The sequence below is a fragment of the Sarcophilus harrisii genome, chromosome 4, assembly GCF_902635505.1.
Source record: "Sarcophilus harrisii chromosome 4, mSarHar1.11, whole genome shotgun sequence".
In the NCBI taxonomy this organism is placed as follows: Eukaryota; Metazoa; Chordata; class Mammalia; order Dasyuromorphia; family Dasyuridae; genus Sarcophilus; species Sarcophilus harrisii.
In genome coordinates, this window is record NC_045429.1 from 339,558,585 (window position 1) to 339,581,478 (window position 22,894).

At 41.3% G+C, this 22,894-nt stretch overlaps 1 protein-coding gene across 1 annotated transcript in view; it reads left to right on the top strand.

Moving 5' to 3' along the window:
- The window catches only part of MYCBPAP (MYCBP associated protein), a 34,551-nt gene extending 11,683 nt beyond the window's left edge, over positions 1–22,868 (top strand). The window contains exons 4-21 of the mRNA XM_031968668.1: positions 4,321–4,448; positions 5,203–5,359; positions 5,545–5,651; positions 6,281–6,464; positions 7,226–7,341; positions 9,758–9,899; positions 10,029–10,144; positions 10,258–10,370; positions 11,513–11,624; positions 12,593–12,782; positions 13,173–13,360; positions 14,234–14,380; positions 14,517–14,906; positions 15,511–15,632; positions 17,603–17,718; positions 18,883–19,001; positions 19,164–19,346; positions 21,962–22,868. Of these exons, the coding sequence (XP_031824528.1) occupies positions 4,321–4,448; positions 5,203–5,359; positions 5,545–5,651; positions 6,281–6,464; positions 7,226–7,341; positions 9,758–9,899; positions 10,029–10,144; positions 10,258–10,370; positions 11,513–11,624; positions 12,593–12,782; positions 13,173–13,360; positions 14,234–14,380; positions 14,517–14,906; positions 15,511–15,632; positions 17,603–17,718; positions 18,883–19,001; positions 19,164–19,346; positions 21,962–22,060 (2,729 nt within the window). The 3' untranslated portion in view covers positions 22,061–22,868. The remainder of the gene's footprint in view (positions 1–4,320; positions 4,449–5,202; positions 5,360–5,544; positions 5,652–6,280; positions 6,465–7,225; positions 7,342–9,757; positions 9,900–10,028; positions 10,145–10,257; positions 10,371–11,512; positions 11,625–12,592; positions 12,783–13,172; positions 13,361–14,233; positions 14,381–14,516; positions 14,907–15,510; positions 15,633–17,602; positions 17,719–18,882; positions 19,002–19,163; positions 19,347–21,961) is intronic.
- The last annotated feature ends 26 nt before the right edge of the window (positions 22,869–22,894 follow it).

Here is a 22,894-nt window from a genome sequence, read left to right on the forward strand (position 1 = left end):
TTCTTAGTAGTTAAATTATCCATGACTACTCTGAAGGACTTATGATGAAAAATCCTATCTATAGAGAAGGAACTGATTGTGTCTGAGTACATATTGAAGAATTCTCTCTTTCTCTAGCCCTCTTTCTTTTTAACTTAATTTTTATTGAGGGTTTTTATTTTTCTTAGGGTGAGAGATCTACATTTTCTTTCACAACTTTTCTTTTATGGAAATGTTTTGAATAACTTCACATGGGGTTTCTTAATTGTAGATAATGATAAGGGAGAGAATCTTGAAATCAAAATTCTTAAAAGCAAATGTAAAAACATACTGTTTTGAATGTAACTGGATGAAAATATTAAATAAATAAATAAATAAACAAACAAATGAATAAGCAAAAAAAATCATCCAGTTCAATCTGAAACAGATTAAATTGTAATTGGGAAATGTTTCACAAAATATATAAAAACTATATTTGTTGTCATTGTTGTTCAGTCGCATCTGACTCTAAGTGAACCCATAATCATTATATCCATGGGGTTTTCTTGTCAAATATACTGAAATTACAAGTTATTTTTCTTCAGTTTTATAAATGAAGAACTCAGGTAATAAGGTTTAAGTAACTTGCCCGGTGTCACATAGCTGGTGAGTGTCTTAGGCAATTTTGAACTCAGATCTTTTTGACTCCAAGCCTAATGCTGTATCTACTGTGTACCACCTAGCTGCCCCACAGTATAACACATTAATTAGGTAATGAGCTCTTTGAGGGAGTATCTTTTGCCTCTCTTTTTATTTTCCCAGCTTAGCACAATGCCTTGCATGAAGTAGGTATTTCTTGAATGTTTTTTGAATGACTGGTTTTCTAAGTCAATCTGTCCTCTTCAGAGATCCATTTCTATTTTTTTTTACATCATTCCTTTACATTATGCTCTTTGCTAAATCAGTGCTTTTTATAATAAAAATTAGACTATGCATTTATTATCCTTATGAATTCAGTTCAACAAGCATTTTTTCGCTTCTCGCTAAAGTAATGAACTGTGTTTGAAATAAGCATAGACGGTGAAATAACTTGGTGTACAGTCCCCCACTGTCTTTAATGAGACATATTAGCCCCACCCTCCCTCATCTAATCATCTATCTACTCATTGGCATTGCTATAGTAGTCCAAATGCCAGCATTTTATCCTTTAACCTGGACACATTCCCTCCCTCCACTTCCACAACTACATTTTTTTCCTTTCCTTCCTTCAAAATATTTTTGAAGAAAGGAAAGGAAAAATGTTTCGGGTTTATAGTATCTGTTTAAACTTTATGTTTAAACTTGTGCTGATCTCCTCCTGCTACTCAGCATGCTCCAGCCTTCTTCCCCAATTGCCCAGTTTGTACATGTTGGGAAAATATAAAATGTTTTATATTAGTGAAGCCAAATACAATTTAGCAGAAAACTCAACCATAAATAGAAATGGCTTTTGGATTATTTGCATAACTGTTTTGTTTTGTTTTTTTATTACTAGTGAGAAGGTAACCAGCCTTGCAGCCAAAAAGAGCAGAGTTCCAATGCTACCTGTGACATACATTGGCAGTGTAACCTTGGATACATCGCCTAAGATCTCAGTACTCTAGGCAGCTCTTTAAAACTTTAAGATGGAGAGAAGTTGCTGACTTAGACTGATAGAGTTTCTTCTTCTAGGAACCTACATTGGTTGGTTGGTAGTTGTCATTCCTTCTCAAAAAGAACCAAAATATATTGGGGTCAATCAGACTAAAAGGAGTTTGAAAGGGTGGCTCTACCACAGGTCAGGCACAAATAGTTCACATGAACATTTGGAGAGGGCTCTCAATTTATGCAACTTATGTTTCTTTTGAGCTACTGCAATTGTGCTTCACTCATACAGCAGTGTCTCCTTTGCTGCAGACATGTCATGCTGGGCTATCCTGTCTCTTGATTCTGCTCGCTTTACTCAGCATCAATTCACATAAGTCTTTCCAGGTTTTTCTAAAGTCAGGCTGCTCCTAATTTCTTAAGAATAATATTCTATTATGTACTATACTATGGCTTATTCAGCCATTCCCCAATGATGAGCATTCATTCACTTTCTAGTTCCTTGTCTTTACAAAAAGGGCTGCTTACAAATATTTTTCCACATGTGGGTCCTTTTCCTCTTTGATATACAGACTGCTGGTCACAGGATATGTGCAGTTTTATAGCCTGTTGGGCACAAAGGAACTGCATTTTTCTGGTTGTATGGTTTCCTTACCCCTTGGCACAGTGCCTGACACATAGTAAATGCTTACTAAATGCTTCTTGATTTGATTTGACCTACTTTCAAAGAGCTTACATTCTATTAAGTTTTTTACTGTTAGCTTCAATTTTTCAATACATATTGGGAGCCAGTTTTGTCATCCACAGTATTAATGATCTTTTCTTACTTCATGTCTTCTACTAGTTGAATAAATATGTCATCTATGTCTTCATCCAAGTTATTGACAAAAATATTGGAAAGAATACATATATTTTGTTCTCTATGGTACATGACAACATTCTATCTGAACACACATCTCTTTCTCCCTCCATTTTTATGTCTCTTGATCACATCAGCAGGTCTCTGAACAAATAACTTTCTTCCTAATGCTTACCCGGATATGATCTAGATTTGACCAAGTGCAGAAAGGAGCAACTGGAGGTCTTTGACTTGGAGAGAAACATATTTAGAGTTGTGTATTAAGAAAAGTAGGCAATGGTTTATAGAATTGATATGAGAGACTAGAGGCAGAGAAACCATTGCAATAGTTTATGCCAAAACTTTTAAAACTCTGGGTCACAACCCCATATGAGATCATGTAACTGAATGTGGGGGTTATGAAATTATCATTTATTACCAGCAAATGTTTGATTTGAATATCTGTTTTGTATACCTGGAGTCACATAAAAATTTTCAGGCAAAAAAAGGTCACAAGTGAAAAATATCTCAGAAGCCATGTTCTAGGCAAGATGAGGAGGATAGGAATGAGGTTGGTAGTGACATTTATGTAGAAAAGGTTTCACATGCATTATTTCTTTTGCCCTAACAATAGCTCTGTAAAATAGGTGCTAAAATTTTTCTAATTTTACGATGAAGGAGCCAAGACTCAAAGAGGCTAAGTTGCCTACGATCATACAAATAACAAATGTTTGAGGCATGATTCTTTTTGACCCTATGTCTAATCCTTTATCCTGTGTAGCCCACCTATTTTAGAAAGGGGCAGACAGCTTCAAGAGAAATTATGGAGATAGAATTTATAAAATTTGGGGGCAGGATTCAGGGGATAAAGGAGAAGAAATAAGCAAAAAATGACACCAAAGTTATGAACAGGGATTATTAGAAGAACTATATTGCAATTTATGAAATGGATTGTGAGAAGAACAGGTTTTAGAGGAAAGGTGATGAGTTCACTTTTAGGCATTTTACACTTTCTATTCCAGCAGGAAATGCAAAGAGAGATGTAGGTGGGTAGTTGGAACCTGGAAAAGAGTTTTAAGGCTAGAGATAGGGCTTGGAAGTCATTTATATACAATCAGTAATTAAAACTACAGGAGTCGTCATAGAAAAAGAAAAGAGTAGAGGACAGAACATTGTGGGAGATTCCTATATCAAAAGAGTCAGGAAAAAGATATAAAAGGAGGAAACAAAGTACTTAGTCCTGGGAAAACCAGGAGGCTTCTGTCTCAGGGAAACCAAAGTAGTAGTTTGGTTTGCAGCATCCTATATGACATGGAGCAGCAAGATGGTACCGTAGATAGACCATTGGGTCTGGAGTCAGGAAGGCTTCTTCAGTTCTGACCTCAGATGCTGACTAGCTGTGTGACCCCAGGCAAGTCACTTAACCCTGCTCGCCTCAATTTCCTCATCTATAAAATGAACTCAAGAAAAAGATGGCAAACCATTTCAACATCTTTGCCAAGAAAACCCCAAAACCCTTCTTCATGAAGAATCAGACACAACTAAATAACAATAACAATAAAATGATTCAAGAATTTCTAAGATTCATCTCCTCCCATTTTTAAAAAAATCTCATAGTTTTAAAATCTCTTTTAATCAGATCATCCAGGCTCTGGACAAACATTTGAGCTGCAATCTGTTAGGCCATTGGACTTGAGGATTAGGAAGTCACTGTGGACTCTTGAGAGATCCAAATTATAGTATATGAGGAGTGGGTGGGTGGTAGAGTAGAAGGAGCACACCAGGTAGGCTGCTGTTATTAACACATGAAGGGTTTGGCCCTTCATCCCCAGAGCCCAATGTAGTTCTCTCCTTTAGTACACCTGTATAAAAGTATTTACAGACTGTCTCTTGCCTTCCAGAAAAGAAACGGACGAAGGTTACTGAACTTGTCACTCCTCCCATCCAGGAGGAACCTGAACCTGTTAGCAATGTCCTACAGGGAGATGATATTCTGGCTTTGGCCATTAAGGAGGAGGACTTAAAGAAGGTGGGGATCCCCCTTGGTTAGCTTCTACTCTTGAGTCAGCAGTACTTTCTTTTGTAGGCACTTTTTTCCAAAGTCTGTGGTGGGTGGCTCTCTTTAAAACTGAACCACATCCACAAGTATTCTGGGTCCACTCCTCATTGTGCATCCATTGTTGTCTTTACTCATCTACCTTAAGGGAAAGACAGCACACAGGTACTCAGCGTTTAGAAAGCCAAAGGAACTCTTGAATTATATGTTGACACTTAAGATTCTTGTAAAACACTTCCTATGTAATGAAAATAAAACAAAGTTGCATGTGATCATATATTACATCAATGTAGGAATTGTTTTCTGAGGCTTGAAATGCTAGGAAGAAACTCATTGATTTTCTCTATTTCCTAGCAAGAAGCTATAGAGACCAACTATTTCCACCATTATTATCTCCATTTCATAAAACACCAATGCATTCAAGAATTTGCTCCACATCACAGACTTGGGTTGATCTGCTCATTCCTGGTCCCAAGTGAAAGAGAGTCTTCTTTCCATTTGAATTTGTCATATAATACAGAATTTTATTATTTCCTTCTTCCACTGGGGTTTCACTGAATGTAATTATGCTCTGTTCCTTGGGCATTTTTTTTAGGAGGGCCAAACAGAATTGGAACAATTGATTTTCTAGATCTAGTTTCATTGAGGAGGAGTTAAGAGTAGCCAGTCTAATGTATATGTGTATGTTTTTCTTCTGATATGATGACATTTTTTTTTGTTTCTTTAGCAACATGTTCCCCATCCTCCTGCCCAGGAAGAGAAAACTATTGCCCATCAAGTTTTGATTCGAAAGCGTAAAATTCAAAAGGTTAAGAAGGTGACACGTCATTTGGTAGCTCACCCTGCTACTCCTGAAGCAGCCACAAAACCTTTAGATTTCTCTGGTAAGATCAGAATTTATCCCAGCTCCAAATGCATAGGCCATCCATGAAAATATACTAAACTCTCCTCAGAAAGCTGGGACTCTTTTTAGAAATCTTCTGTGTGATAAAGATCAACATAGAGATGCTCTTGGTGATTAATAATCTTCAACAACTACAGGAATATCACTCCCTTTTCCTTTTACCAGGGCCAGCAGAGGAAAGCTCTGATGGTAGAGAACAGATTCTCCCCCACAAGATTTTGGGAACTCTCTATGACCTCAAGAGAATAGCGATTGCTCGAGGAAACATGAGGGTATGTTGGTAAAAGCTGTGTGGATTTGGGAAATCACTAGAGATTTTTGTCTTCCACCCCACTTCAGGCATTTTTGAGCAGAAATCATCTTGAAGGGGCATGTGTTTCAAAGCCTTACTGTCAGAGAAGTGCTGGAGCCAGTTTGAACTGACTTGAAAGAAAACCCATTGTTAAGTTGCCAGAAAATGGGGGGGAGGGGAAACGTGAAATTATCAGAACTACAAATTGGGGTTTGATTTATTATTTTGGTTGTCTAGACTTAAGTAATTGATGGAGAAAACATTAATGGTGCATATTAAACTTAAAAGTGTGACGGGTATACATTTTCCCCCCTTTGGGATATCTGTTGCTGGACATTTACCAGAACACCCCTGCTTGCAGTGTTGTATGTTAGACAGACACTACAAATAAGGGCAGCAATAACTCTATTCTGTCATATAGGAAGAATTGACTGTTTCCTTCTGTCACTACCTGTCCAAGAAACCTAAAGATAAGTGTTCCCATGGATGGGGCAGATCTTTTTGATGGACTACTCTCTATGAAAAATCCTGCTGATTCCCAGGATGTTCCATGTCTGAGGTAGTGTTGGGTATAAGCAGGGGGACCCTTCTATCTCTTTCACTCTCCAGTTGGCTGAAATGATCTCAGACACTACCGGTATGGACAGTGTCATCCTCTCGGTACCAGAGGAGCCAAAGAAAAAACCCAGAAAAGTGAAAGTAGAGCTCTGGCAACCACCTTCTCAGCATAAGTCTCTGAAGAACTGGAAACGAAATATGACCCTGAGGAAGAAACAACAAGAAGTTCTCAGTGGTAAGTAAAGTCCAGGAGCCTTGAGTCTGAACCTGTGAACTACTGGGTTGACTTCCTGCCCAGCTGTCTGAAAGGCAGCTGCTGGCTGGTGGAAAGATCCCTGGCCTCCATCCTTGATTTTCTATACTACCTTGGGGCAAGGTACTCAACTCCTGAACCTTGGCTTACTTACTGTAAAAGGGGGATAATAACATTTATACCAACCTCCTTCCATGAGTGGTAATGACCAAGTGAAATAATGAGTCTAAAGCACTTTGTCAACCATAAAATGGAACATAATTATAGGCTATTATTATTTTTGGCAATACTAATTGTGGTGATGATGTCATCTTCTCTTCTACCACCTATCCAAATCCCCCGAGCCTGAGACTCAGTTGGTTACTTCTACTGCAGGGATATGTCCAGAAATGTGCTGGAGCCATCTCAGGCATCCTGCTTGCTAATTTTCAGTGTGAGCATTTTGCACCTTAGAAATCTACAAATAAGTGCTTAACCTATTGTTAAATAGTCTAAACTTAAGAAAATTGTGGAGAAAATATTAATAATGTAGGTTAAACTCAAAAGGTATTTTCAGAGGACCATTTTTAAAACATTTAGCAACACACTTAGATCTGTCTCTTTCATGAGTCTGATAAATACATTAACTTGGCTGCAAAAAGTATTTATGGTCATTTGTTCTGACTGCTGTGGAGAGATAAGGTGAGGGAGACTAATGAGGCTGGGCAACTATGGAAAAGGAGGTGACATGTCTTTGTCAATAGAATATCTGAAGAAGCCAGTGAATGAGCTGCTGATGAATACAGGGGAGGGTTTCAGACGGGTACAGGAAGAACGGAATCTGATTGAACGTTCCATTGCTGCTTTACATTATGGGAAGGTAAGAAGAGACATCCCCCACTTTTCATTCCTATTTTTCACAGTTCATTTTTTGAGGAAAGAACCTAGTATAGACATTAGGGCAATTGATTTCATGTAATATGGAGTAAATCTTGTTCCATTGCAAAGATTTGGAGTACCCAAGGCACCTCTTCTTAATAGCAGTAATAAATATTTACTAAGCCCCTGCCATAGTGCTAGGTGCTACAGTGGATAAAGCACCAGACCTATAGTCAGGAGGTCCTGAGTTCAAATTTGAGCTCAGACACTTCTTCTTGGGTGACCTTGGACAAGAGACTAACCCCTATTTGCCTCAGTTTTCTCATCTGTCAAATGGGCTGGAGATGGCAAACCTCCCCCGTATCTATGCCAAGAAGCCCCCAAAGAGAGTCACGAAGAGTCATACATGACTCACCAATATGTGTATGACTCATGTGTAAGGTACTGTACTAGGTACTGGAGATACAGAGACCAAACCAAAAATAGTCCCTGCCTTCAACAAACTTACATTTTGTGTGAAAATACATTGTTTCTAAGAATAAGTAAGCACAAAATAGTTTTTTAGGGGGAGGATGGAGAGACAGACACATACATAGAAAGACAGACACACTTAGAGACAGAGAGAGAAAGATCCATTAATTGGATTGATCAAGAAAGTCTTCCCCCTAGGTGTTGGTATGTGAGTTCAGGTTTAAAGGAAACTAAGGATTTAGAGATGAAGGTGAAGAGGGATTTCATTCCATGCATGGGAAACAACTTATACAAATGTACAAATAGCAAGTTTGGAAATAGCAAGTTTGGAAATTTGGCTCAAATTAAGTTGTATGATGAAGAATAATGTGAAATAAGGCTAGAAGTAGTTTGGAGTCAGATTGAGAAAGAATTTAAGTCCCAAGTCAAAGAACTTGTAATTTAATCTATATCTTCTAGACAAAACAGGATTGAAGGTATGAGGAGAGGCATTCTTGTCAAAGGCAGCAAAGGAGGGAGTGGGGAATGATTTAGAGGGCAGTCACTGGTATTATTGAACCTTGAATTGGTACTAGTCCTGTCAGTGGTTCACTATGTCTTCTAGGTTAAATGAAAAAAATTCTTTAGCATTTTTTTTAACAATTCTTTACAATCTGACTTCATATTACCTTTCCAGGCTCACTTCATATCATTCCCTCTTATGGACTTTGCCCAAACAGCTTATTGGCTATCCCTGCCTTTGTATAGGCTATTCCTCATGCCTGAGGCACTTTCTCCTTACGGCCAAAGTTTCCTTAAAGGCTCTTATTAGATGTCATTGCTTCATCCCTTCCAATGACCACTAACTGATCCAATCCAATAGATCCTATGGAAAACTTGCAGGCTCCCAGTGGTTAGTGCACTATTTCCTTAAGCAGGTATGTCCATATCTGTTTACATATTGTATTCCCCCAGTACAGTTTATGTTCTTTGAGGAAGTCTAAGACTTTTAAAAATTTATCTTTGAATCTCCAGTGCTTAGCATAGAGCCATGCACATAAGTTGAATCTTTTTAATAGATAGTTTTTTTCTTTTTATTAGGCATAGCTTAAAAGTAGGATGGCCATTTGGGGAATTAAGTAACCCAGAATATATTGTCATAACTTTAAATAAACTTCTGATTTCCAAAAAGAGAATCTAGCATTTATTAAGTACCTTCTGTGTTCCAGGCCCCTTACTAAGTGCTTTTCTAAGCATCCTTTCTCATCTGTCTCTGCTTGATGTCAAGAAAAGCACATCCAGAGAAGTGACCTGCTAGGCACTTTATAGAAATCTCATTTAATAATAAAAATGTAATTTTCTTAATAAATGTAAGAGTTCAAAAGTGCACAGTAGGTGCTTAAAAGTACATTGAATTGGTCTGGATTAATGAGTTTAGGGGTGATCAGGTGATGTGCATTTAAAGTAGCTAAGGGGAGTGTATAAGGTGATGGTCTCAGGTGATGAAGGATTTTGCATCATGAGAAAAATCAGTTTCTGTATCCTGAAAGCACAGAGTTGGAGGCATCATTTCAAATAGTCTTCAAAGAATCTAGGAAATGTAAGAGGTGGAGATGAGGGGGGAAGGGTACCATAGGCTTGAGGGTTACCTTGTGGCAAAGGATATATGGCAAAGGACAACCAATAGACCAATTTGGTTGGAATGTAAATAGTCCCCAAAGGATTTTCTTTTGGATCCTGATAATTTTGCATCTGTCCTAAATAAATAGATCTCTCTAAAAGTTAGAATTCTTTATCCCTAGGAGAAAAATATGAAGGATTTTCTTATGACATCACAAGGGGTACTGTTTCATCAGAGAAAGGGCCTGTGTGCACCAAATCATATCCTTGACTTTCTAGGCTTCCCATCTAAGTATCATTTCGAATTGGGGGGGAAGGGAGTCCAGTTATCTTTCCTTATTTGCTAGGGGACTGAGGTCGACTGTGATTTTTGGAGCCAGCCTGAATTTATTGGAGATGAATTAACAGGTCTGGTGACCCAATGGCCTCGTGGCTACCGACAGCCCATCGTTCATGTCGGGAAGCCCCAGAGCATCCAAATGGAATCAGGTAAGGAAAAGAAGGGGCTCTGACTAATATCCAGAATGTAGTTTTCTCAGGTTCTAAGGGGAAGGGAAGGTTGAGTGAAAAGGAGCAGGCTGATCTGCATTTCCTGAGTGACCATGGTTTGTTCTCCAGGACTGCCATCCACGAGGGAGCCTTGGTTCCGTTTCACATGGGATAAGAGTCTCTTTTTGATTGATCGGCGAAAGGAGCTACGTTCTATTCTGAAGGAGTTGGACTTTAACCAGCCAGTAATACTCTTTTTTCTGCTCTTCTTAATATGAATCCTCCAGTGGAATACTTATGTCATTTTGGAAAAGGTGAACTCATTCCCCTTTGCTCTTTTTTTCCATTTTGAATTAAGGACATTGATGGCCTCGAAGTTGTTGGTAAAGGACAGCCTTTCTCATCTGTCTCTGCACAGCACTTCCCAGGCCTTAAGGATGTCAAGGAAAGTACATCTGAACAACAGCCTTCGTGAGTTGGATTTGATGTCAGGGGAGAGCGAATAATGTCTACTGTGGGATATCATTTCATGTAGTCCTTGTGTGCATTTCAATATATTAGTCCCTTCTAGCATTTGTGTTTCTGTTCAAGGCCAGCCCACTCTACTAACTCTGTCTAGTAGCCCTCACTCCTTAGTCTAATACTTTTCAGATTTCTCTTTCACCCATCCCTCTCACACTATTAATATTCTGCGAGATGCTTTTCTTGTACATTCCTACATTAGTCATTATAAATAATTATTAAATCCATTTTGTATATAATCAATGATTCAATAGTTTGAGGACTTGGAGATTTTAGTAGTTTTTTCTGTTTGGCTTTTAAAGCCCTTCACAGCCTTGCTCCTTCATGCCTTTTCAGTCTAATTACATTTCACTCCCTTCCTGTACTCTGTACATGGCCTTTTTTGCCCAACGCTCCATTTCTTGACCCAGTGGTCTTTTTACTTGCTGTCTTTCATGTCTAGAATGCTCTCTCCTTCTTAGGCTGGGTTCTTCAGGGCTGAGCTACAATCCTACCCCCTTCAGGAAGCTTTTGCTGGTCTTCTACTACTGCTAGCCATCTCCTCTTGAAATTACTTCCCATTTGTACTATATAGATCTTGTGTGGACATAGTTATTTGCAAGTAGTTTCTCCCATTGGAATGATAGCTTCTTGAGGGCAGGGAATATGTTTTTACCTCTTGTCTCATGATAGCTTGCATTTATATAATGCTTTAAGGTTTTTAATTCTGCGTAATCATTATTGAATTCTTGCATTTTAACTTCATAATAACTCCATGTAGGTGCTATTATTATCATCATTTTCCAAATGAGGCAACTGAGGCTGGCAAAGGTTAAGTGACAGGAAGTATCTTGAGGCTTGATTTGAACTCAGGACTTCCTGACTCTAATCCAGTGGTTGGTCCATTGCACCACCTAATTATCACCTGCATTTAGCAATGGGACTTGGATGCAGCAAGCATATTTTTAAATGTATGTTGATGAGGATGCTATGCCTTGAGCATTTCCCAATCTCAACTACCTTTATTCTGATCTGAATGTCCTGGCTGCCCTTTCTCTGGGTACTGCAGAAAAACATCCTTACAGATAATATGTCATTGATTTGTCTTCCAGAAATCCTTTAGTTAACTATCCTGATGTAGTTCCCATGCCTTTCCTTGGTCCTTCTTTGCTGTTCTGTGGGAAACCAGCATGCTGGCTTGACAGTACCCTACCACCAGGAGAGGTAAATCCTGTATACCTTTGTGTTCTTTTAAACCCAAACTGAGGCTCGCACAATAGCCTCACCCAGGAAAAAGGGCTGGGCCTCCCTACCCTGACGGTGACTTTGGCAAAATGACAAGGACTGCTCCATCTGAAAATGGCAACAGGACTGACTTGAATAAGAACAAAATCAGAAGACTGTAAGGGACTCTCAAGTCTTCTGACTTTAGACTCATAGCCTTAAATCTGGAAGGGGACTCAGAATTTATCAAATCTAATCTCATTTTCCACATAAAATCTCAAGGAATCAAGAGACTGAGTGAGTTGCTTGTGGCCCCACAAGTAGTAATCAACAGAGCAGAAATTCCAGCCCAAGCCCTTGGACTCCAGTTTTCTTTACACTGTCCCCCTCCTCAACCCCCAGCCTATCTTACCTACTGCTTTATCTCTAAGCAAACATACAAGTCAACCTTTCCTGAACAGGGAAAAAGATTTCATGATATCCTCTGAGAAATAAAGAACCCTCCAGGTGGGAAGTTGACATTAACACTAACTTGAGGGCTTCCAGCTACAGTTTGGAATCTATTTTATATCTCCTCCTGTCAGTGACAATTCCTGAGGTAGTTACCATCAGAAATTTGCTTTCAGTCTCCACAGCTCCATTTGAGAGTAGAGTCCTCCATTGGGGGATCAAACTGACTTTTCTCTCTTTTGTCCATAGAGGCAGATGGGTATCAAAACTCTCATCCTTCTTCCCCATAAAGACAGACTCATGGCCCCCTTCTCTCCCATAGAGACAGATGAGCATCAATGTCCCTCTTCTCTCCCACAGAGACAGATGAGCATCATAGCTGTCCCCCTTTTCTCCCATAGAGACAGATGAGCATCAACGTCCCCCTTCTCTCCCATAGAGACAGATGAACATCAATGTTCCTCTTCTTTCCCACAAAAGCAGATCAGCATCATAGCTGTCCTCCTTCTCTCCCATAGAAAGAAATCGGCATTGCTGTTCGTTTGACCTTTGAGACAATGGAAGGGGAGAGAACATCTTCTGTCCTAACAGTTGTAAACAATGGCACTGCAGCTATTTGGTATAATTGGAGGCGGCTCCAACAGCCTGACGCCTTTGAAGAGTTTAAAGAGAGTAGACGACAACGATTTTACTTTAACACCAAGGAAGGTATGTAAGAGAAAGTGAACTTAGTCTTCCTGAACCAGAAAAAATGTTGATTTCAAGCATGTATCTGAAAGAAACCAAGATGTAATTATTACCTGGCTTCCCTAAATCTGATGTCTGAAACCCAAGTCTTGTTTGATAGAGAATATGTAAGTATAGAGGCCAGATAAAAGCTTACTTAGTGTGGGTAGAACTGAAATTCTCCTTTAGAAGACTGGGTTGTGAATCTTGAAGTGAGATGCCCTGTCCTTCACACACACACACACACACACACACACACACACACACACACACACCTCCAAGAGATGAAGAGGGATGCTAGATCTAGGGGTACAGCTTCTGTGCTTAGTTAACTTGGACTTTGTGTATATTTTACATCCTTGTCCTGTTCAGGTGTGATTCTTCCTGGGGAAACGAAGGACTATATATTCTTCTTCAAGTCTCCAGATGCAGGAATCTTCAGGGAGTACTGGGAGTTCGGAACCCACCCAACCCTGTTAGGAGGAGCTTTACTGCAGGTCACTCTGCGGGGTGTTGCTCTAAGCCAAGATATTTTGAAGGAAGAAAGAAATACATTGGCGGTAAGAGACCTAAGAGTTTGGCAGGCACTTGCGGAGGTTATATAGGTTACCCTCATGTCCTTCCTGGTGGATGCTCATGGAGATTCTATTACCTGCCTTCCCTGCCCATAGGGGCAAGTTATTGGTCTTTGTTTTATTTAACAGAAAATTCCTTTTGCCCAAAATCATAAGGTCATTAATGTCAGTGATAGGGTTAGAACTCAGGTCCTTCAGCTCCAGAGCCAGGGCTCTTTCTTTATACTGCCAGGCAGACTTTTCTATGTAAAGTATTGTAGCCTGTTAGACTCTGGAAGAAGTTAAAGTAGGTTTGAAACAATCATAAAAAAACCCACTTAACTGAATTATGATGGAAAACATAAGCTATGATGTTCTTGCCATGCTGGGTCTCCTGACCTTCATGCTATTGGACATATTATTTCTAGCTGGTTGGTGAATGTTCACCAATCTCTTCCCAGTTCTGCAGATTTTAATGAGCCTTCCTCATCCACACACTGGGAACTTCCAGCGAAGATGATGGCCATGTATATCAGCAAGAATAGCATGTCTGTCCTGTAACAGTTAACATTCAAATGGTGCTTTAAGGTTTTATCTATTTATTTATTTATTGCTTTAAGGTTTAGAAAGCACTTTACATGTGTACCTTCATTATCTCCTCGTTTCAAGTCTGCTTGGGGATGACCGGTAGATTTTGCATCCGTTTTTAGCTGTGGCAGAACGTGGAGGGATGAGGCAGACTTAAGCAGAGAGGACTGGGTTGTGAAATTGGTGACTTTATTTCCACCAAGCTTCTGCCCTAAAGTGATTTGGGAAAGGTCTGGAGGACAAATAGGCAGCAACAGCTTGAGTTCTAGTGCTTTTCCTTTCTTTCTTCAGGCTAAACTAGCTAACCAAGCAGCTGTCACCATTGTGGAGGATGTGCTGGATGAGCTGCTGAGAGGGGTCTGGTCCCCTGAGCGAGCTGCGTCCCCAGTTGATGCTTACCTCACCGAGGAAGATCTGTTCTCCCACAGAAACCCTCAGGTGCGTGAGTGCCAGACAGTCCATGAGCCAGCAAGATGCCCAAGGAGCCAACAGGAAGCTGTGGATGGGTTCGACTCTGGTTCCTGAGCTCTGACCCTTGTGTGTGTGTGTGTTTGATTCTTCATTTCTCCTACAGCTACATTATCAGCATCAAGTGGTGCGAGAGCTCCAGGAACTATGGAATGAATACATGGTACCATCCCCTTCAACTCCTCCCGGAGAGGAAGAAGCTGCTCCAGGACAGGTAGAGGGGCAACCATTAGTTGAAAAGTTCTCAGTGGGTTCTTATAAGAGCCATATAAGTGAAAAGTCAAAAAGCTCTGTGGGGGAAAGCCAGAGGGCCTTGAGAAGGACTCTTTCAGGCAAGAAAGAATCTAAGTCATCTCTCCAATCCTCGAAGAATGTTGTGCTTAAGGTTGCTGATGACCGGAAAGAACCAGGAGCGGAGCCCATGGAGCTGCCAGAGATATCGGACACAATTCCCGAGTACCCCAAGTGGAATCTTTGTGTGGATGATTTCAAAAAGGTATTGTCCCAGAAGTGGCTTGGATGGGCGTCAGAGAATAGTTTCTCTGTGACGCTTTCCCCAGGGTCACAGGCTTCCCGGGGACTGAACAGATCTCAGGCTTGAGTGGGGAGGCGAGTCCTCCAGCTGTCCCCTTCACAGGAAGTGGGTTAGGGCAGCCCTGGGGCTGGGGCATGGAGTCGGGACAAAAGCTGTACCGTGTCTGGGCTGGCTGGGACCAGAGAGAACACTCAGGGAAGCTCCTGCATTTCACCGAAAGAAACAAATCCCCAAATTGGGGAATGTCTCCTGGTAAATGGCAGATCCTGGGCCTGGAGCGTGGCTCTCCTTACTCACAGTCCAGTGTACTGTGGTCAGGCCTGTGGGCATTCCTGCACCCCAGCCAGGGCCCTCAACCTCCTTCAGTAGTTCTATGAGGCAGAGCTGAGTATTCTTCCAGAAGCGCTTCCATTTCTCCCCACATAACCCAACCACTCCAGGGCAGAGGCTCCATCAGAATGTTCCTCCTTTGTCTGAGGCTGTCGACATTAGTCAAGATCTGTGCCTTTGTGAGCCTCTGATGGGGACAAATCAGGCAGAATTGCTGTCTTTTTGTGCCCCTTAGGCAGTGTTGGAGCTCCCTGAAGAGGAACAGCGAGAGGATGCCCTGACCAGGCTTAACAAGAGGGCCCTGGATCTATGCGCAGAGCAGAAGCCGTTGCAGTCAGACATCCTGTACCAGACGTGGTATGTTGCCCCCCCAACTTCCCTGATACAAATCACCTCATTTAAAATAAAAATTTTTTTGTTGCCACTCCAGACATTCCCTAATAGACCACTCCCTTATTGAACCCGGCCATGGAACAAAAAACAGTTAAGCAAAACTGACCAGTGAAGTAAAAAGTGACTGGCAAAAGTAAAGTAGAATTCAGCTCCCACAGACATCACTTCTCTACCAAGGAGGGGGAGATAACTTTCATCCTCCTTGTCTGGGTGGCTCCAGGAGTGATCACTGCCGTTAACCCAAGCCCAGCTGCCTTCAAGGGTTGTTTTTTCGCAGCCTGCTGTAGGGACTAGAGTTCTGCACTTGGAGACAGGATTTCAAATCATACCTCTGATGCTTATTAGCGCTAGGTGACCTTTGGCAAATCACATGACTTCTAAAATTTGGTTCCCTCCACTCTAAAATGAGAATACCATAATTAGTACCTACATCACAGAGGAGTTGTGAGGACAGCCTATCTGAATTGAATGCACTCAGTGAATGTCAGTTATGATTGTTTGCTTGTTCTGCTTGCTTTTCTCTGCATTACTTCTCGCAAATTTCCCCATGTAAAATTCTTCATATTCATTGCTTCTTAGATTATAACAATATCCCATTGCATTAATATCATTTGTTCAGCCATGTGTCAGTCAGTGGCCACCCACTTTACTTTGTTTTGTTGAGGATTTTTTGCCATCACAAAAATTGCTGTTAAGAATGTTTTTGTATATATTTCATTTATTCTTTATCTCCTTACTCTTTCTCCCCTGTTACAGAGAATTCTTCCTCTCTAGTTTTGGGGAATAGGTGTAGCTCTTTTGACTTAGGTTGGCATAGAGTGGCTCTAAATCATCACTGGCTACCATATTTTCCTCTGTTGCCCTGCTGATCTTTAATGAATGGTTATATTAAGACAGAATTCTAGGGGTTCTTCTTCCTTGTTTTTTGACTAATGGAGGACCAGAAAGAGATTAAACTGACATGCCATGAGACAAGGCGAACAGATTCATTGTGTGTTTCATGGAATGCTACGTTTATTTCTAAGTTGAATATGAGTTAAACTTTTTAAATGATGTAATATCTTTACTGGGAAACATGATCAAATCCAGATGGCAAAATTTCCTCCCAGTAGAGTTATTCATTAAAACAATTCTTTCCAATGATTATACTTTAACTCTCAATTCTTGGGGTCACCAAAGCAGCCAAGATCTTATCTTTTTCCTCCTCAAACATTCCATTCCCAAGTGAGTTTGGGGAATGAGAGTTAAGCCTACCCAATTGGGACCACCCATTGTGAGGGGCAGAGTGGTCTGAGAAATGGGTAGCTAGGTAGTAGAATGGTTCGAGTATTCAAATCCAGCCTTAGACACTTAGTGTGACCTTGAGCAATTCACTTTGCCCCAGTTTCCTCATCTGTTAAGGGAGCTGGAGGAGAAAATGGCAAGTGCCTTTGTGAAGAAAAACCCAAATGGGGTCACAAAGAGTAAGACATGATTGAACTGACTGAACAACAACAAAAAAACTAAGAAAATGGTCCTCATGTGAGAATGCATAGTCATGGTCTAATTCTTGCCTCTGTGGCCAGAGGTCACACAGTCTTCTGGGAGCTGAAGGAATTTCTTAACAAGTGCATCTTCTGAAATTTCTGGGTGGTGAGGGTTAAATCGAGCCCTTGTTTTCTCGTTTCATGCTACCCTTTGGCTGCTCTGTTGGGCAGCATTAACCAGATTTCTACTCAAAGCAGGTCAGTTGCCCTGTGAGGTTTTGAATGGAGTAGGATCTCAAACTGCCTCATTAGGTGGGTTAAGGGAGCCAGCATCTTTGAATGGCCCAATTTACTAGGTTAGCTACAATGAGGAGAGCCTTCTGCCCCGGACCCTAGGGTGCTGCTCCCTAAGATGTCTCCCATATACACATTCTAGACTCCTGAAAGATGAATGTGTTTGTTCTCTAGTTACCAGCTGTGGCGAGATGTAATTGATGGTCTGGTGAGCCATTCCATGTGGCTGAAGTCTCTGTTAGGCCTGCCTGACAAGGATTCTTTTTATGTGGAAGGCCCAGAGGAACTGAGTAAGTTATGATTAGCACTATACTGTCACTCAGGCTTTCCTTCCTTTGTTACATAGGAGCAGGAGGAGACACAGCTCCCCAGAATTTTTGTCCCCTCTGTGGCTGAGTCCCAATTGTTTTAACTGAAAATGCTGGATGAGAACAGTTTATTTTCTCCCCTCTGCATCCTGGGGAGTACTGGCATTGCCCAGCTAGGAGGGCCCTAGAACTCATCTAATATGACTCCCTCATTTTACAGAGAAAAGAAGAGAAGGGAGAAGATGAATTAATGTCAACATGCTTTCAAGTTTCCCTTGTTGGTTTTTGCTATCGGTCAGTCATTTAACTCATGTCTGACTCTTTGGGACCCCTTTTGGGCAAAGATGCTGGAGTCGTTTGCCATTTCCTTCTCTGACTCATTTTACAGACATGGAAACTGAAGCAAACAGGGATAAGTGACTTGCCCAGAATCACACAGTATAGTAAATGTTTGAGCTCAAGAAGGGGACTCTTCCTGTCTCCAGGTCAGGTACTCTGTTCACTGCACCATGAAGCTGCCTTGTTGGACCACAACCCAAATAGAATGTGCTCTGAGTGGGGTGGAGGAGGGGAAAATAGAGAGAAAATCTCAAGTTTTAGTCTTCAGGTTAATTTTTCACACTATGAGAATCCTCTCTAGAGGCTAAATTTAGGCTAAGGAGACCCACCAAGATTCTCCTTTTTTAAAGAACTGATCCTAGGAGTGCAGCTAGATGGTACAGTAGATAGAGCATTGGTCCTGGAATCAGAAGGACCTGAGTTCAAATATGGCCCCAGACACTTACCAGCTGTGTGACCCTGGACAAGTCACTTAACCTGGATTGTCCCCTTCCCTATCCTCCTCCCCCCACCCCCAAAAAAAGAACTGATCTGTGGCTTAATTAGGCAGGAGGAGGAGGGATAGACTCCGAAAGGAAGGTGATATACAAACAAAAATCATCAATAGTGTTTTTTTAAAGGAATCCTCATTTGGAAGGAATTTGAGGCATTTTACAGATCAGTGCTACAGTTATTTTTTATCCAGCTTCTTTACAGCAGAAATCCTATGCCCCCAAGCAGGAAATACCCTTCAGCTTTAGAGCCAGTGGCCCCCTGGGGAGTTGTGTGGAGGAGCAGAAAGTAATCACAGGAATATTTCCTCTTTAGTAGAGGCAAAACCATCTGGGAAAATTGGAAGAGAGGACCGGAAAGTTTTGAGCCAGGAAAAGAAGGTGTTTGGTTTAAAGGAAGAGAAGAAAGTACCTTCAAGATCACCGGGAAGAGAGGTGAGTGGTCTGTAGTACTGGATAGCTCTAGCCTTTGGCCCGGGGGATTAGCTTTCTGGGTGTCTTCCCCTGGGCTTCCCTCCATCACCATTTTTGGAAAGACTTCTGGGGCACAAGCCCATTTTATTTTTATTTTCACAAAACGGCGGCTGCCTTCTCCAGGACCGTGATCGTTCCAACAGCAAGAAGAAGACAAGGGATGACAAGAGAATGCAGAAGTCCCCAAGTCGGAACGGGAAGGACAGAATATTAGGAGATGACTTGGCTACGGAGCAGAGTATCTCCCCCTCAGAATCAGTGGATCCACAAATCCAGGAGAAATATAACCAGAGGCTTTACATTGAGGTGAGACTGGCAGAGACAGGTGGGGCCTCCTCCCCCCTCTGCTTCCTGTCTTGTCTTTTTTTCTTTACCTCTTCCCACTGCCCTTCCAGGGTCTGCTTTCTCATGATAATCCCATTTCTTGGAAGAGCACCTTCATAAAGTTGGTTGAATTTCTCTAGAAAGTGAGGGTTGTTAAAGCACGGGAGCATGACTTATTTCAAAAGGGAAGACTCAAGAGAGAACTTTTTCCCCCCTAATGTGAATATCAGGGATTGAGCTAGGACCTCTCTTCATCCCGATTCCTCCAGTGCAGTTAGATGTGATCCTCTTTGGAGGTAGGGGGAAAGACAAGATTCAGTTAGATTCAACAGGCATTTATAAAGCATCTACTAAAGATAAAGTTCTGTTCCACTTTGTAGGGATTAAAAAACCAGAAACACAAAGCAGTCTTTGCCAGCCGAGAACTTGCATTCTGTTGGGAAGACATGTAGGGGGAAACACATGTACATAAAAAATAAAATACAAAAACACATACAAAGTTATTTCCGGGATGGGGCAAGGTCAGAAGTGGGTTGAAAACGAAAGATAATGGAAGGGCAGAGGAGGGATAGAGGCTGGCAAGGGAGCCAGAGAGTTGTGATTGAGGAAGGTAGCTTAGGCTTAGGCAGCCCGCATCTCAGAATTGTTGGGACTCTTAGTGAAGCATGTGAGATCTTAGAAAACATGATCAAGGCAGAAGCTGGCGGAGTCCTAGGGCTTGGCTGATTATAGACACATGTCTGAGTGTTTGCCGTGCCATCCTCAGCAAGATCAACTCTCCTGCTTGATATACACCATTTGCTGAATAGATGATCTCTGTAGTGTTGGGAGGTACTTAAGAGAGGTCCTGACCCAGTGACTGCTGTAGAACAGATAAGACTAGGCAGGTGAGTCCACGCCCCTGCCAGGGAGATCAAAGGAAGACCTTCCAACCACTTTTTGGATTTCATGGGGAAGACAAGTGTCCCCTGGGGAAGATTAGCAACAGAAGCGTGATACAAGCTGAGCATCAGTGTCACATTCAAGGATCCTCAGTGGGCAGTGATGGGTAAGCTGGAGATCCCTGGTAAGTCTGGAGAGACAGTTTACTACCTTTAATATCAATGGTTTCAATCTGTGTTCTCCTTGTTAAGTAGAGGGTAGTGACTTAGATGGGAAAAATGAGTATACCCACTGTTAGTAGAGTTATGAGAAAATAGGGAGAGGGAACAGCTAAGTAGTACAGTGCGAGCACCAGCCCTGAAGTCAGGAGGACCTGAGTTCAAATGTGGTCTCAGACACTTAACACTTCCTGGCTGTGTGACCCTGGGCAAGTCACTTAACCCCAATTGCCTCAGCAAAAAGAGAGACAGACAGACAGAGAGAGAGACACAGAGAGAGAGAGAGAGAGAGACAGAGAGAGTAAAGATACTGAGACAAATGAGGGGAGGGAGAAAGAAGAAAGGAAAGCAGGAGGAAGAGAGGAAAAGAAAGAAAGAAAGGAAAGGAAGGAAGGAAGGAAGAGAAAGTAAAAGAGAAACAGGAAGGAAGGGAGGGAGGGAGGGGAAGGAACAGAATGGAATAGAATAGAATTCTAGGTATAGAATTCTGGGTCTGAAATCAGGAAGACCTGAGTTAAAATATAGTTTCAGATACTAACTAGCTGTGTGTACCCCCTGGCTGGGTAAGTCATTTAACTTATCTACTTCATCAGTTTTCTCAATTGTAAAATGGGGGTACACTAATCCCAAGGTTATCTTGAGGATTAAATGAAATAATATTTATAAAGTGCTGGGCATATAATAAGTGCTTAATAAATGAATATTCCCTTCTCTTGTTTCCCCTTTTATAGTCTTTAATTTTGTAGTCCCACTTTTGGAAAAATACCCTAAGGAAATAACTTGAAGAAAAAAATAGTAATTGGTACAAAGATGTTCATCATAATGCTGCTCGCAGCACTGACAAATAAAAAATAAATTTGCCCAACAAGAAAGTAATAGTTGAGCAATCAGAAGGAACCCAGGTCTCTCTGACCAAGTCTAACCTTCTGTCTACTGTGTTCTGTGGTGGGGGGGGGAGGGAGGAGGGAAATATGGGTATAGGCATGCGTGCAAAAAGAATCATGTTCATGTATATGGAATATTAATTAAATTGAAATGAGTGGGTACTCTCCATACATGGAAATATCTATGTGTAATTGTTTATATGTATGCCATTCATTTAAAGTTAACATTATGTTGAAATAAATTAAAGAAAATTTAAATTCTAAAACATTACAAAACTTTAAAATAAGTGAAAATGGCAAAATACAAAATAATAACCTGTAGAATACTGCAAGCCCATAAAAACTTATCTTCCTTAACAAAGAACACAAGAGGATTTGATGGGATAGGAATAGAATTCATTAGTTTTTTGTTGCTGTTGACTTAATGCAGAAACAAGCCCAGCATGCTGTGTTTTGTTAAAAACAAACAAACATATCCATCCAAAAAGGGTCTTTTCACCTCCTAGATCCCTCCCCTTCTCCACACTATTTCTTTCCCTTTCATCATTGGCTTAAAGGCTAGCTTTGGCTTCTAGCAGAGTCTTATGATTATGCTCTGCTCTCTATCTTTCAGGTGTATGGCCTGCTGGACTCCTTAGTGACTAATATGATGCTGCTTTTTGATGAGCTCAAGACCTCAGGGGCAACTCGGCACAATACTGTAGTCTCGTGAACCTCTCTCTTTTTCTGCCTGACCTGTCTCTGAGCAGCCATCAGAGAAATAAAAATAAATGTGTAGGTTTCCATAACTCCCATCTATCGATGCACGTTTCTAGATCTCAAAGGACTCAGGTCATTGGCCGGATCTTTCCACATCTTCCATCACACTCAGAGCTCCCCAGACATCAGCTGGCCTTTCCTTCCAACCTGGGGCATCCTACAGCAAGAGGATAATGATGTAACAGGAGGAAATGACCTCAGGGATGACAAGAAGAAGAACGAGTTGGTAGGAGACTGGTTGGGACACTGATGGAAGTGACTTGAGAAGGAGTCACCCCTGTTTGGTCTCTTCCACTTTGTACCCTTCCTTCAGACTTCCCAGATCCACCTACCTGCGAGGCTGGCTTCGTGATCAAGAGCTAGCATCCGGATGCCTGGGCAGTGGAATGTGGCAGGGCAGATCAAAAAGTTACATTTACCTCACCCGACTCTATTTTGAAGCTGCTCTCCAGTGTGTGTGTGTGTGTACATGTATGTAATGGGAAATTATATAAATCATATAATTAATCCATTCTAACTGGGATAATTGGGGCTGGAAACCATTTGGGGTCAGTCATCCTAATCCATTCTCTCCAAGTCCCAAGACCGTATACAGGCTTTGGTTGTCATTCTGCTAGCTGTCCCTTTGTTCCCACACTTCTGTGTACCTCAGTTTCCTCAGTTATAACATGGGGATAATAATATCAGGCTTGTTGCGGGTTATCAAATTAATTGGCTTATGTAAAATGCTTTGTAAATCTTCAAGAGCTAGCTAGAGGGGCAGGTAGGTGGCCCAGTGGATAGAGCA